Source organism: Ammodytes marinus, assembly GCF_949987685.1.
Source record: "Ammodytes marinus genome assembly, chromosome: 15".
Classification (NCBI taxonomy): domain Eukaryota; kingdom Metazoa; phylum Chordata; class Actinopteri; order Uranoscopiformes; family Ammodytidae; genus Ammodytes; species Ammodytes marinus.
In genome coordinates, this window is record NC_137219.1 from 12,548,183 (window position 1) to 12,562,590 (window position 14,408).

At 39.9% G+C, this 14,408-nt stretch overlaps 1 protein-coding gene across 1 annotated transcript; it reads left to right on the plus strand.

Moving 5' to 3' along the window:
* Positions 1 to 1,884: 1,884 nt before the first annotated feature.
* On the plus strand, positions 1,885 to 14,347 carry LOC307261261 (gamma-aminobutyric acid receptor subunit rho-1-like; the record flags this gene model as incomplete). Its single annotated transcript, XM_080041757.1, has 10 exons — positions 1,885 to 1,994; positions 8,136 to 8,186; positions 8,266 to 8,372; positions 9,324 to 9,391; positions 9,788 to 10,011; positions 10,559 to 10,641; positions 11,304 to 11,444; positions 11,899 to 12,051; positions 12,620 to 12,816; positions 14,042 to 14,347. The coding sequence occupies 10 exons, from the start codon at positions 1,885 to 1,887 to the stop codon at positions 14,345 to 14,347; spliced, it is 1,440 nt and encodes a 479-aa protein (XP_079897883.1).
* Positions 14,348 to 14,408: the final 61 nt, after the last annotated feature.

A 14,408-nucleotide genomic window follows, 5' to 3' on the forward strand; every position in this document is an offset into this window, starting at 1 on the left:
CGTAAAAAAACAAAAACACTACCGCTTTTGACCAAAGGTGCCTCTAGAATCAACAAAAACTGAAAGCTCTTCGTAGCTACTTTAAATTGTGCAAATGTGAATAACAAATAAATAATATTTTATGCAGAAGTAACAATTCAGCTTTTCATTTGTTTACGTTAAAAATTAGTTTCCAGATGAGGAGTGACTTCAGTCAGACTAACAATCTGTTTTTGCTGTCAACTAGTGGTGTGTGTAATCTTATATTTTCCCTCCATGTTAAATTGCGATACCACATCAAAGCTGAGCGTGGTCACAAGTTAAACAAGACTACACCTATCTCTGAAACTTACAGTAAATATCTTCTCAGTCTTCTTTCTTTACATGAATAGGCTTGTATTTACACAGAAAGATCTGCATTGAGAAATGATTAAACTGCATGTCAGATGTCAAAGTTCTGAAATGGCATCACCTGGAAAAACAACAACAACCTGAACCTAAAATAAGGTATGGCAGACGGATTGATTTAAATGTTTAATTTAATTTATTTCACATTTAACTTCACTTTCCAGTTCTACAGTTCAGTTCTAATTATATTTGAACACCGCTTTAGCAGACTCACTATAATTCACCACAAAGGATGAGTGTCTAAATCATATGTTGATTTTGCACTTGCTAGTCGTTTTATTTACTCGGCCAACAGGATCACTGTAAAGGAGGATCAACAGGTCTGAAACAAAAATGATGCCTTACATTTCTTACACTGATTTTAGATTGACCTAACCCAAATTCATGATTTTATAATCCAACTGTTCAGACAAGATAGGGGAGGGGGGCGTGGTCTGGCTGACTGTGAGAGACGAGAGATGCTTTGTTCGGATAGACAGCATGCCTTGACTGACAAATAGGGGAGCAGCCTCCACTGCACTGTTAAATAACTTTAAAAAATGTGTCATGAAGAAGTTTGAGTGTGTGATGATGATGTTGTTTGCATGTACTCTGTCCTGTAGCAGAGGACCAAATCCTTGTTGTTAAAGTAGTGTTAAAATTAAAATAGTCAGTAGCCTAATTGGCCTAATATTCCTTATTATATATTCTCTAAATGATGTAGATTTGTATGTGGCTTGTTTAAAAACTCTGCTGGATATGTGGACACATTACCTGTGTAATAATTGTTTGGAGCATCCATATATAAACCCCAAAAACAACAACCAGAAATCAGCACAACATTCACCAATAAAATAATAAAATAATCACAAAACCCTACATTCATCTTCCCGGTTTACAATTGGCAACACTAAGAAAAAACCTGCAAACACCAAGAGGCAGCGATGCTGATTTGTCAGTTTTTGGAGAGAGAGTGCGAAAACCGTGCCAAATAAGAGACTGTGGCATTAGTAGGAGCTGAGAAGCCTTTTTTCCTCTCTGTGTCAGACACAGAGCTTCCTCCCAGCCTGTGTGAGTCTGTATCTCTCTAAAGCGTTGACCTTACAAATGAGCGTGCCGCATAATTTTAAGAATTGGTGTTTCAGGGCGGTCCAAAAGTGGAGTAGAGACGCATCACAGTGCAGGATATCTGAACACTCAGCAGCGCACACAGAGCTAGAGGCAGGCACATCCGCCGCTGGAGGGATCAAATCTGTACCATCTGACGCTCTAAGGATTTATGGGTTTAGACAAAATTGCTTTTCCCACTGTGGAGATTAAGCACCGCAGGATGTTTTCCACTCAGGCCGTAGAATAACCCAGTGTAGCTGCTGCTGCTGCTGCTGTTTTTGCTTCCCTCTTATCGGGCTCCGGCGCTGGAGAAGGGAATGTCTCAGGGAGGCTGCAGAGTGCTCCAAACCCGGGAGGGGAGTGGATTCTGACTGACAGGACAGGTGCGTCCTCTGGGGAATGTGAAGCATGCAGGTGGATGCTGTTCTTCTGGTGCTCTTCTGCGTCTGGCTCTCGGGCGCAGCCGGGAAGATGAGCGAGGCTAGGGGTTACAAGCTGGAGACCTACAAACAGACCAGGTAAATGACCAAGGAGTGGCAAATGTGTGTCAGAAACAATAACACGTCTTTTTTTATTGTCTCCAAAGGATTCAAGAAGGTTTTAAATTAAGCTTTTAATGCAAAATCTGCAAACGATTTTAACTGTTTAAGCTTTTTTTTTCCTCACAAGTACTTCATTAAGCTCATATCATTTTTTTTCAAAGGTTTACAGTGTTTCCTGTGTCACCTGTGCTGCTCCCCACCCCCTCTGAAATATAGACCTATTCAGAAGGCAGATTGGAGGGCAAAGAGAGATAGAGAGAGAGATAGAGGGAGACCTAAATCCCCACATCTATTTATGTACTACTGGTGAATGCTGTGTTCTCTTGGCCCACAACTGCTGCAGGCCAGTTAATGACCGTTCCCCCAGCTGGCAGCACTTGTAGGCTAGTCACCATGTCATTATCAGGTGATTATTTAGGCTAATTGCTGCCTCGTTAATGCGTCCATTGGATTTAATGTTTTAGTCTGGACGGACCTCAATCTGGGAATCAATTAAGCATCCTTGATTCTAAGTGGTATTGACTGAAATGGCTTTGGCATTAGGTTATGTTTTTAAAAAGGGATTGTATTTGTTTTTTTTGTTGAGTATTAATGTTTTCTGTGACATTTATATGAATCATTTTTTGAAGTTCAATTTGAAAAAATAATTGTCTTTTTAGATTCATGTTAGAAATGCTGCTTACTTTGAATATCTCAGTTCACTTGGAGCACACCATGAAGCATTAAGATGAGGTAGTGCTGTATCAAAAATGCTGTCGTGTATTCGAGAAGATGTGACCACACATTTCATTGATGGAATACAATATTTTTGGAAGCTTAATACTCAATAGCCGTGAGCTCAAAGTAAGCATACTAGTAATAGTAAGTATTCTCACAAATCGAGTAAGTCTGCAGATTGCCCAGGTCCAATGGTTACATCTTAAAATGCCTTGTTTAGTCTGATCAATGGTCCAAACCCAGAAATATTCTCTACCATTATATAAGAAGAAAAAAAACAGCAAATGTTAAAAAAAATTATAAAATGAAACCAGTGAATTTGTAACATGTTTGCTTAGAAAACAACTTTAATTGACTATCAATTTAGTCAGTCGTCTAATCGTTTCAACTCTAAATGCTTTATTGCTGCTGTTAAGTGCAGCGAGCAGCCGTACAAACCTTTTGTGGAAAACGTGAATATTATTCTATAAAAAAGCATCTTTGTCTTCGACTCACATTAGAAATGCTAATGAATTTCTGCGTTCAATTTTTAAATTGAGTCAGTGGAATTCAGTTGAGGCATTAAATACTGCTGCAAGGTGCTCAAAAAAAGATGGAAGTTTACATGCACAGCGAAATTGTGCGAACTAATTTAAATTTGAGAGCATGATAATTCTAATGTGCCCGGAATGAGACCTTACACCTTCAGATGGCTATGGACACCTGTCGAGAGCAATGACAGGTATGTGAACAGAGAAATAGCAAACTAAAGGGCTGCAGATGTCGCTTATTATTTACCCTATCGCTTTTTTGCTGAAAGTTCTTGCCCACCACATTTTCCAAAAGCTAACGTTGATTTCCTTAAATGACTCTGACCAACAGTCAAAAAAGGAAAGAAAGGAAATTAAATTGATGTTGATGTTTGGCATTTTTGCTTGGAACTTTACATTAAAATAATTTATAACTGATTAAACATTTCAGCTCTAGAACAAAGTCAACACCTTCAAAGATGAAGAGCAACATCTGCCCCCTGAGCGGAAAGATAACACTACAATAAACGCTTCACAAATCAAATTAAAAACTGTATGTGAGGCTGTGTGAAACACAAGGACAACAGGACCTGTGTAGATTGGACTCTTTCCCATAATTTATATCTCCAAACACAATTCTCTGTTACTATATTTGTTCAATTCTCTTGCATCAATATCAGCAAAGTCTACTGATACTGCTGAGGCCCTGCAGTCAAACTGTCTCCACATTAATCTCTGGTGAAGATGATAAGATTTTTTCCCAAGCAGGAATAGCAGTGCACTGCACGCACACCCCATAATGCTACCAGCATTGAATGATTTGCATCCACTTAATATATTCAACAAACCCTGTCAAATCATAATCCCTCTGCCTTTAGATACAGTATCACTTTTGATGCTGAAACTGTTGGTATTTATAGATGTAGGCGACATCAAACAGCAATCTGCTCCCTATTAAGGTTCTCATCCATGCGTACCAATCAAGTGGGTTCCACATCACACCAACGGTTTTCCTCCGTCAGAGGGCATGACGAGGAAGGAGCAGTCTCATCGAATGGGACTTTAGCGTGAAACAGTGTGAGGTTAAAGCTGTCTTTTCAAATCCGAACAATCCTCCGTGAAATTACCGTCAATTAAAGTGATAATCGCATCCCTGAGGTGATTAGGAAGATCATTTAGCATAAGAGGAGCACAATTGCAATCATCTGTGGGAATATCTTTGAAAAAACCAAGAGCATAAGTGGCTGTAAAGCTGTAAACCAGTGTCGCCTTGTTATCAAATCTGTACTTTGCAGTTATTTTTTTGTTTGGGTTTGCTTTTCTCTCTAACTCTTTAAAAATCCTCTCACATCCGTCTTCTCTCTGCTGACACATACACAGTCTGGGAATAACTGTTGAATGTAAAGCTGTCTGTCATTCCATTTTTTTTAGCAGAGGGGTGAAATCTCTATATACTTAGACAGGAGTGGATGTCTCATCACTCCACTCCTCCTCTCCTGAGTGTGAAATTGCAAAAGCGGCTGGATGCTGCTGGCGTAGGCTGTGGGAGTTTGCACTATATTACTTATTTTTTTACCCGCTTCCTTGAGGAGCAAGAGCAGAGAAGAGAGCTGGAGGGGGGAGTAGGACAGCACAGCAGAGTCCCACACAAGAAAACACATCTAACGGGGGGATAAACCCTTATGAGGTTGGAAATGTGGTTTGTTGTGTTTTCTGGATGATTTTCGGGTTCGAAAAACACCTTTTGATGAAAAAATGAAAAACCTCCCTGCTTGTTTTCTCTGATGTCACTCTGACATAAGCTTTTTTTCCACACTTGCACATAAACATCTAAAGCCTACAAACTGTGACAGAAACTCTGTGAAGAAATTCTTAAGCCCCCTATTAGTTCACCAGCTAACAGACCAGAATATGACTTGTTGATTTTTTTTGTGCTGTATAATTTTTTGTTCCATCGAAATGTAAAATGTCAACAAAACAACATTGTAGCTATAAACCAGATCTAAAAACCAAATGGTCAAATACACAAAGCACAAGAACCGCCACCAAATCTAGGCCATCACTAGTCTTGACTAAAAGATAAGTTAACTTAAACCCCTCCCCCCCCCCCCCCCCCCTTAATTATTTTCGGCAGTAGAAACATATACACTTTGATGAAATAAGATTTAGGTAATTTAGTTTGTTGTCCTTAGCGGCTTAATCCAGTCGTGCAGTATAAAAATAAATAAATAGTAAATAAATATCACGCTAAACGAGTTACTAGCCTAGCCAGTGGCGTCATTAGGCCTATTTTAGGGGGCCTAAAATATTCTTAAGCCCCCCTAAATAATTTTATGTTTATTTATAAAAAAAAATAAAAAATAAAAAAAATTCAATATAATGTGTCCAGACTATGAGTTTAAATAAATAAACCAGCTATTATTAACTTAAATGTGATCATGAATCTTAGTTTCCCTTCACTTCATAGTGGAAGCGGTAGAGAGTCAGAGTCAGTGTGTCGTTATCCAGTCCATTCCACTTGTTCATATAGAGCACGCCTACACTGAAATCCAGTCCACGTGTGTGTACCGGGAGCGGAGCTGTGGATTTTTTTCTTTTGTTGTTGTTGTTAATGCTGCCAGGGGGGCCCCCTCCAAAAAAAAATATATATATATATTTATATATTTTTAGTTTGTGTGTTTGATATTAACATCATATTATGCAAATGTAAGTTATCATACAAAATAAGGGATAAAATGTTTTGGTCTAGATATTTAATAGCCTAAAAATGTAATCAGTTCATCTGGGAGGTAATCCGAAATTATCTGATCATGTCACGTTCACATCCATGCACAGTGTGTTTTGAGTTTATTTAAAAACAATTGGAAATGGGGCTGCCTAAGTTGCCCATGCACTGTGTATAGTCTATAGCCTTCAGCCTCGTCTGTGGAAAAAAAGATAGCTGGACAAGAGTTCTTATGCTTCGTTCCTCTCACTGCATTTAAATGCATTCATTATATTACAGAGAAATATGTTCCGTAAAAGAAAAAGAGCTCCAATCCCATCCCAGAGGACCCTGCATAATATTTTATTTTATATTAATATTTTATGGAAAATCCATGTGTCCTTCTTCAATAGCTTCTAATTCATCTGACCCAGTGTCTCCAAATGATTTGTTCACACAAAATTCCTCAGATTTAGCCTCTTAATTTTCCTCTCAAAGTGCACCAGATTCATGCATTTCACTCTAAAAAAGTTAAAAAAAATCTCCCGGGGGGGCAAACCCCCGGATCCCCCTAGAAGGGTAAGGATCTCAGCTGGCTATTATTTTCGCACAGCTGCACAGTGGAGGCCCTAGCAGAAAACACTGGGTGTGTGAATGATATTTAACAAAGATCTATAGTTTCAGCAGCGCTACAATTGAAGAGGGGCCCCCTAATCATATTTCGCTTAGGGCCCCCTGAAGGCTTGGGCCGGCTCTGGTGAAATTAAACGTTCGCTCACATTCTGTGCATCTCCTTGGGGCTAAGCCCCCCCTGTCCTTAAAACCTAGTGACGCCCCTGAGCCTAGCTAAGCAGAGTAGAGCCCGTAGCCTCTCTAGAGAAATTGACAATTGCATTGAAGTAACTTAATTTAAACCACATATTTAAATGTATCTAATATTAAATCCACTAACACATTATTGCTGGAAAGCGGGATGCGTTTTATCTTCATACTCTTCATATTCTCCGACAAAAAAAAAAATCTATAGTTAATTTATATTTGTTGTAATGTAAGTCGGAAAAAAAATCAAGACATTACCTCCTTTCCACTTGTTGGAGCATGGAGTAAACTTAAAAGCCCTTTTTTTTTATCAATATCAGCTTTTTGCTATGGATTTTTCCTTATGTAGGGCAGCATACATTTACGACCCCAGGATGGCCCCTGCAGGAATCTGGCCCATTGACTCCTGTGCCCCTGCAGCGATGCAGGTCCTTGGCTGCAGAGTTTAGCCTCACACAGCAGGGCAGAGTGCAGGGAGGCAGGGAGGGAGGGAGGGGATTGCTGATGCTTTCTGCTTAAAGGATTAGAAACCAGCTGCTGAATGGAGCCAGACACCCATCACAAGAACACAGTTAGCACCCAGAAAAATCCCCTCCTCTCCTTACTTTTTTATTTGTTCCTCTCCTTTGTGTTTTCTGTTACTTGGTTTTCCTTAATGTATAGATGTGGTTGTCACAGGGATTTTGCTCTGTCTGTCGCAGCATGCTCTACTCTAATAATCCATTTTAAGGTTTTTAAAATGATTTTATTCCCCTCTCTCCAGCTCTCTCTATCTCTTGGCCTGAAAGGCAGCCTGAAAAACAAGTAGGCAGCCCCCATTAAAAGTGACACCAGACAAGGAATTACTATTTTGTCCTTTGTGTGATGTAACATGATGTATTACATCAAAACAAAACTGAAAATGCTAAATTCATACTTTAGTCTTAACCCTATGCGGATTTGGGCTTGAAATTTAAATAACATCATATTTTCTTTCAAATGTGAAATCTACAGTTACTGATAACTTCCATTATTGACTAATCTGCCCTTTTTTTCTCAATTCGCAGATTAATATTTTAGTCTCTTAAATCACAGAAAATAGTGAAACCTGCCTAATACAATTTCCCAGTTTACCATCAGCATTGAAAAGCTAAATAATTACATCTACATTTTTGCTTTTTGCAACAAAGTTCAAAAGGAAGAGGAAGATTTTTATTCATTATCAGTCAATGGGTTGGTTATTTTCACAAATGATTTTCAATGTTGCATCCTAGAGGTGAAACAGAAGAGAACAATAGAACCCCTACATTTCATTATGTTGTTCTGCTGAAACACGTGACCGATGTTCTCATTTATTTATTTCACATTATTATATTTGCTAAATTTCAGGTTGAGTAGAGAGACCAGAATGGATGGGGCTGGAGGAACAAAAACTGGAGGGTGAGTTTTTAGTAAATAGCGATGATTCATTTTCACATCAAAAACAAGGCTCATCGTGTTTTTATTTTTTATTTTGCAGCCCAGTATTCAAACGAAGTCCAGACATGACGAAATCCCCCATGACAAAATCTGAGCAGCTCCTGAGAATAGACGACCATGATTTCACCATGAGGCCGGCGTTCGGAGGTCAGGAAATGGAATGTTTCCACAGATTATAATGTTGTTGTTGTTTTGTTTTTGACACAATGGCTCAGATGAACTGGGCCCGTGATTGCATCTTAGTCTGGATGCTGTATAGGCTGCATGCTCACTGTGCAGAGCTACCCTGTCTTGAACAAACAGTCCCATGAGCATTACGCCCCTGGAGGTCTTTTTGACACCACCCATGATGGAAGGTGTGCTGACATTTCCAGTTGCAGTTCAGTTCTTGACACCAGAGTGTTAAGACACATCATTTCAATCTCTGTATATTAGAGGGATTTGATATCAGCTTTTCGGACTGTAGGATTATGCTGAGATAAAGGCACACAGGCTTCTGTTTTTACAAAACAGAAATGGAATATCGATTCATAATCTTTTCAGCCGTCTTAATCTCTCTATTTGTCTATTTGCACATAACCAGAAACACAGGAGCTGAATTAAAATGCCATGAGAGGCTTTCACTTTGGGCACACAGACACACGCTGTATTTTCTATCAGATCACAACCACTTTAATCACTCGACAATCTGCTGCTGAAAAACACACCAAGTGACCCTTGCAGAATCGTCTCAGCTGGAAGTGGAAAGAAAGAGCTGGATTTCATCCGCCACTGCTTCAACTTTGATCCATTATGGTGACCTAATTGTATTAGTGTACTATCAGAGGATGATGATGATGCAGAGTAGAAAAGCTGAAATGGGTCAAAAGTAGAATCCCATCCAGGCTGCCACGGCAGCGGCACAAGCAGCTGTTCTACATTTGTGTGATCTTTTGTATTTTATGGAAACATGGTTCCAAAACAGAAAAGGTACAAACAGTTCTCTGTAGTCCTTGTGTTGACAGACTGGCATCTGAATTCAGGTGCAGTAGCAACCAGCCTCTTTTGTTGCAGTATAACACTCCTGCCTCTTCAGACATGAGTCACTGTGTCTTTCAGGTCCTCCTATTCCTGTCGGGGTTGATGTTCAAGTAGAAAGCCTGGACACTATCTCCGAGGTGGATATGGTGAGTAGGATGAAAAAGCTTTTGTTGTTATTCTTAAATTATGTATTAAAGATTTCAAATAGAACACCAGTGATGGAAAGTACATTCATTCAATTACTGCAATGTTCAGGTCTTTTACTTAAGTAATTCCAATCTTCTGCATACATTCCACTTCTACTCCACTGTCACACAATCTCAAAGGGGAATATTTGCTCTCTTTTTTACTTCACTTCCTTCATCTGACAGCTGGAGTTACTAACATTTGTAAATATTTTACATTCATATGTATTTTTAAAAGTTGAACCAGCGGTTTCTACTCATCCTATATTTTATAGGTTTGTGGATAAAGCATTGTTTTGATGGGGCATTTTGATGGTCTGAGCATACTACCTACAACACACTCTTTTCTTCCTCCAGGACTTTACCATGACACTGTACCTGCGTCACTACTGGAAGGACGAACGGCTGTCGTTCCCGAGCACAAACAACCAGAGCATGACCTTTGACAGTCGCCTGGCGAAGAAGATCTGGGTTCCCGACATGTTCTTCGTCCACTCCAAGCGCTCTTTCATCCATGACACCACCACCGATAATGTCATGCTGAGGGTTCACCCCGATGGCAATGTCCTCTACAGCCTCAGGTATAGACACATTGGCAAGAGCATGTTTCATCCTGACTTAGCCTAGAAAGGTAGGACAATCTCACGTTCCCTATATGTTCTTTCTGTTCATCCTGTAACTGCGAACATTTTGTAAAAAATCACATGTAAAAGACTTTCATTAAATGAAGCAATGGCCACACAGAAACAGAGAGAAATCACAACGCTGTCTTTAGAAATGCTGAAGGCCAATACTGATTTGCTTTTGAGGATATTATCCACAGCAGGTGAGACAGTTTTCCAGTGACTTTTGTTGATTGTAATCAGTGTGTCAGAGGAACGTGTTCAGTTAATCAGACGATAATGCGAACTACTTGGGACCTTTTGCCAACTTACTGCAGGGACTTTTCAACCTTTATTTAATCAGGATAATCATTTATGAACATGTTGATATTTACAAAGATGCTGCTGGTAGAGACAACAGAAAAACTGAAGTAAACAAACCATTATTTTCCCTCTATTTGTGACTCCGGTTGATTAACAGCGTACGTTTTTTTCTCTGTGACTCTGCCGTTTTCCCCCCTTGCAGGGTCACTGTCACTTCAATGTGCAACATGGACCTCAGCCGCTTCCCTCTGGACACCCAGACCTGCTCGCTGGAGATTGAGAGCTGTGAGTGTGATTTATTAAAAAAGTATACCAACAAGACAATAACTTTTTTTTCATCGCTTACATGCTTATTCATCCATCCAATTCTTTGATCTAGAACCATCACCGCCATTGGGTCAAATTTTCTAGACCGACAATTTGGCTGATGACAAAGTATCTTTCTGTTAACTCTGCTCTCATGGATTCAAACCTTTCTTCCAGTGTCATAAACTTGCAAAGCATTTCATTTATAAGGCCTACAATGAAATACCGAGATTGACTGTGAACATTGTTGTGACAATTACTGAGCGCATTCCTACCTAATTCTTTTCATTTCCATGTTCAACTCTGCGTGAGCTTCCGAATGTTTGCTCACAAGAGATCTGATGAAATATCAGTAATATCATGCGCCATGAAGGTTTTTTTGAGCACATCGGTGCCTCAAAGAGAATATATTGCCTTTTAATGTTAACACCTTCTCCCCAAGTCTTATCACATTAGCTCCTCTACTTTTGAGGCTAGAGGGTGTGACAGACATTGTAGTCTCTGGAGGCTTTTTTCCTCTTTGTCACATATTTAGTTCACATCAGACATTATTAGGCAGTGTTTGTATTAGGCTACGTCTGCATCTACAGTACATCTGATTTGGTTCGGTAACAACAGTGTGTTTTCATTCCCCCTTTCAGATGCGTACACAGATGACGACCTGATGTTGTACTGGAAGAAAGGAAACGAGTCCCTGAACACGGACGAAAGAATATCTCTGTCCCAGTTCCTCATCCAGAAATTTCACACCACCACCAAGCTTGCTTTCTACAGCAGCACAGGTACTGTAATCCACAACGTTTAACATGTACAGTAAAACGATTATGCAATGGCCCAAATGTGTGCATCGTGCATGTAGTAGATACTACATAGTAGGCCTACAACTGAGTTACAACTTCAATGCATCTCTTTACTTTATTAAACTTTTCCAACTAAAGGATTGTGCCTTACTTACAGTACATGAAATGGTTGTCCCTTGAATGTCACACCAAGAAGAATGTGCTACCATTTAATCCTAGCCGCAAAACAAAACCTACTGCCAACCACTTGTGTGCTGTTGGAAAGGCATTGTGAAAAACCCTGCAGCCTTCTTACGAGAACAAAAAAAGGATTTTGTCTCATATCTCTTCCTGCCACAAAAGCTGGGAACCTCTCCATGGAGTGTTTTTTCTTCGGCATGTCAGCAGCTAAAATGAGACAATGCGTGTGCGTAACTTTGATATTTTTTCTTCCCAGGTTGGTACAATCGTCTGTACATCCACTTCACCCTGCGGCGCCACATCTTCTTCTTCCTGCTGCAGACCTACTTCCCTGCTACGCTGATGGTCATGCTGTCCTGGGTGTCCTTCTGGATCGACCGCAGGGCTGTGCCTGCTAGGGTGCCGTTAGGTGGGATACAGTTTCTTCAGTAGCCCAACATGTAGAGAAATGTAATTATTTATATCCTTGCTGAGAGATATATGCCTAGAGGACACATTTGGTGCTATTCTGATATCTGTAGGCCTATGTTAACTATAAAGCTACAGTTAGCAGTTACCTTTGCTTAGCATAAAGGCGGGGAATAGGAGGAAACAACTAGCCAACCCACCCCTCCACCTCCCCCCGACACACCCATCTGTTAAACTTCACATGGACCCTCACATTTTTCCTGTGACCCTTTCGGGGGCTCCCAACCTGTAGTTTGGGAACTAAACTGGATGCACAAATAGTGAGTAGGGGGTCTGCTCTGACAACTACATCATGACTCTCATACAAGCAATAATTTTCTCTGCTGAAGTGAAGGCCAACAGAGGAAGTCATTTTAATAAGTCAGGCATGTTTGTTTTTCTATAGCAGCTGAGACTGACCTCTGACCCCTAATGAAACATATGAATGTCCCATTTAATGATATTTAACATTTGGGTCTTAGTTTCCCAAACCCAGTGATAATAAAAACTCTGATGTGTTTTTACTCCAGGCATCACCACAGTGCTGACCATGTCCACCATCATCACTGGGGTCAACGCCTCCATGCCACGGGTCTCCTACATCAAGGCGGTGGACATTTACCTATGGGTCAGTTTTGTCTTTGTCTTCCTGTCGGTGATAGAATACGCGGCGGTCAACTACCTCTCCACCGTACAGGAGAGGAAGGAGAGGAAACTAAGGGAAAGAGTGAGTGTTTTTTTATGTCATCTTTTTTCTCTGTAGTTGTTAAATTGCTTGCAGTAAAAAAAAGAACACAGTTAAGCTATGACATGCTACAGCACAGTCCACCGCTTTATTTTGTTTTTGAAAGTAAAAATAGAAAGCAAATGCTTCTTTGATGTTTTGCATAAATGCCTAATTAAAACAGCTTGACTGTGCAATCAACGTGTTTCTTTTTCTCTTAGTTTTTTTGCCCACTGATTTAATCCTCCCACCACAGAGCTTTGGAGCTGTGCGAAGGACATCAGATTCTGGGTTATTTGTCTGTCAGGGTGATCTTAATAAAGCAATAACTGTAGTTAGTGTGCTTATCCAGTACTATTTGGATACAAGTGTATGGCAAATAAACGACAGCAAAGTACGGGAATAATTTAAATGATCGATACTTATATTATATGTTCCTATTCATGTATAATTTCATTGCCCAAGCAGGCTTAATTCAACATATCAGAAGTGTCCTACGGGTGGAACAGTGGGTGGTAAAAAGTTAACAATAAAATAACTTAAATGGATTATAAAAAAATCTAAAATTAAACCCAAATTTACCATCAAGCTTGTATGAATTAAAAGCTCCCCACAGGCTGATTTAAATGTCCTAAATGTTAAATGGACTTCTGTTGTGGATAAAATTGTCTGTAGCTATTGCCACTGTCTCCTGCAATAGCTACAGTTAAGTATTTCTAATTAAAAGCAAGCAAGGAGACAAACACCATTAATAGCTCTCTCTCTAAGTAAACACAAGGAAAAGGCTGAACTGATTTGACTGAATTTCAAAATAGTTTACAAATTAAAAATATTTCTAAACCAGTATAAACATGAATTATTAATTTATTTAAATGTTTAGTAAACAGATAATTTATAAAAAAGAATATTTTCCAGAAAGCTCTCCGGGCTATGGCAAAAACAGAATTCTGGAACTACAGCTTGTGAACTATATTGCTTTTCTTCATCTGCCAAATGCTGCAGCATATGGAGCCAAATTGCCAATGTACCCTGAGGGAGCATTTCCAGCACAAACATCTTACTTAATGTTTCATGCCAAAGTTATTTAGGGTCCCTGAGTGTGCAGGAAAATTATAAACATCTAACAAACGTATGCATTTATGTATGATATTTCAGAAAGTAACGTTAGCAATTAGCAGATTAAAATCTGTGTCCAAATTACTTTGTGTAATTTTTTTTACCTCTCTAGCTGCCGTGTACATGTGGCATTGGCAACCCAGACGAGATGATGGTTGACCCCCAGATCACTGGCTACGGGGCTATGGATATCAACACCACGGGGAATTATGGGATGCCAGAGAACGGCGGCCGCCAGGATCGAATGTTCGCCCAGGCGGCGGCGCTGAATGACCCGCAGATCGCGAGCCAGGTGAAGCAATCCAGAAGCTATGTGAACATTTGGATAGACACCCATGCCATAGACAAGTACTCCAGGGTCCTTTTTCCTGGCGCGTACCTACTCTTTAACATCATCTACTGGTCCATCTACTTGTAAGGTGGGAAGCAGAAGTCGATTCTCCGCCAAAGTCGTCCATGATGAGACTCTGGGTGCTTTG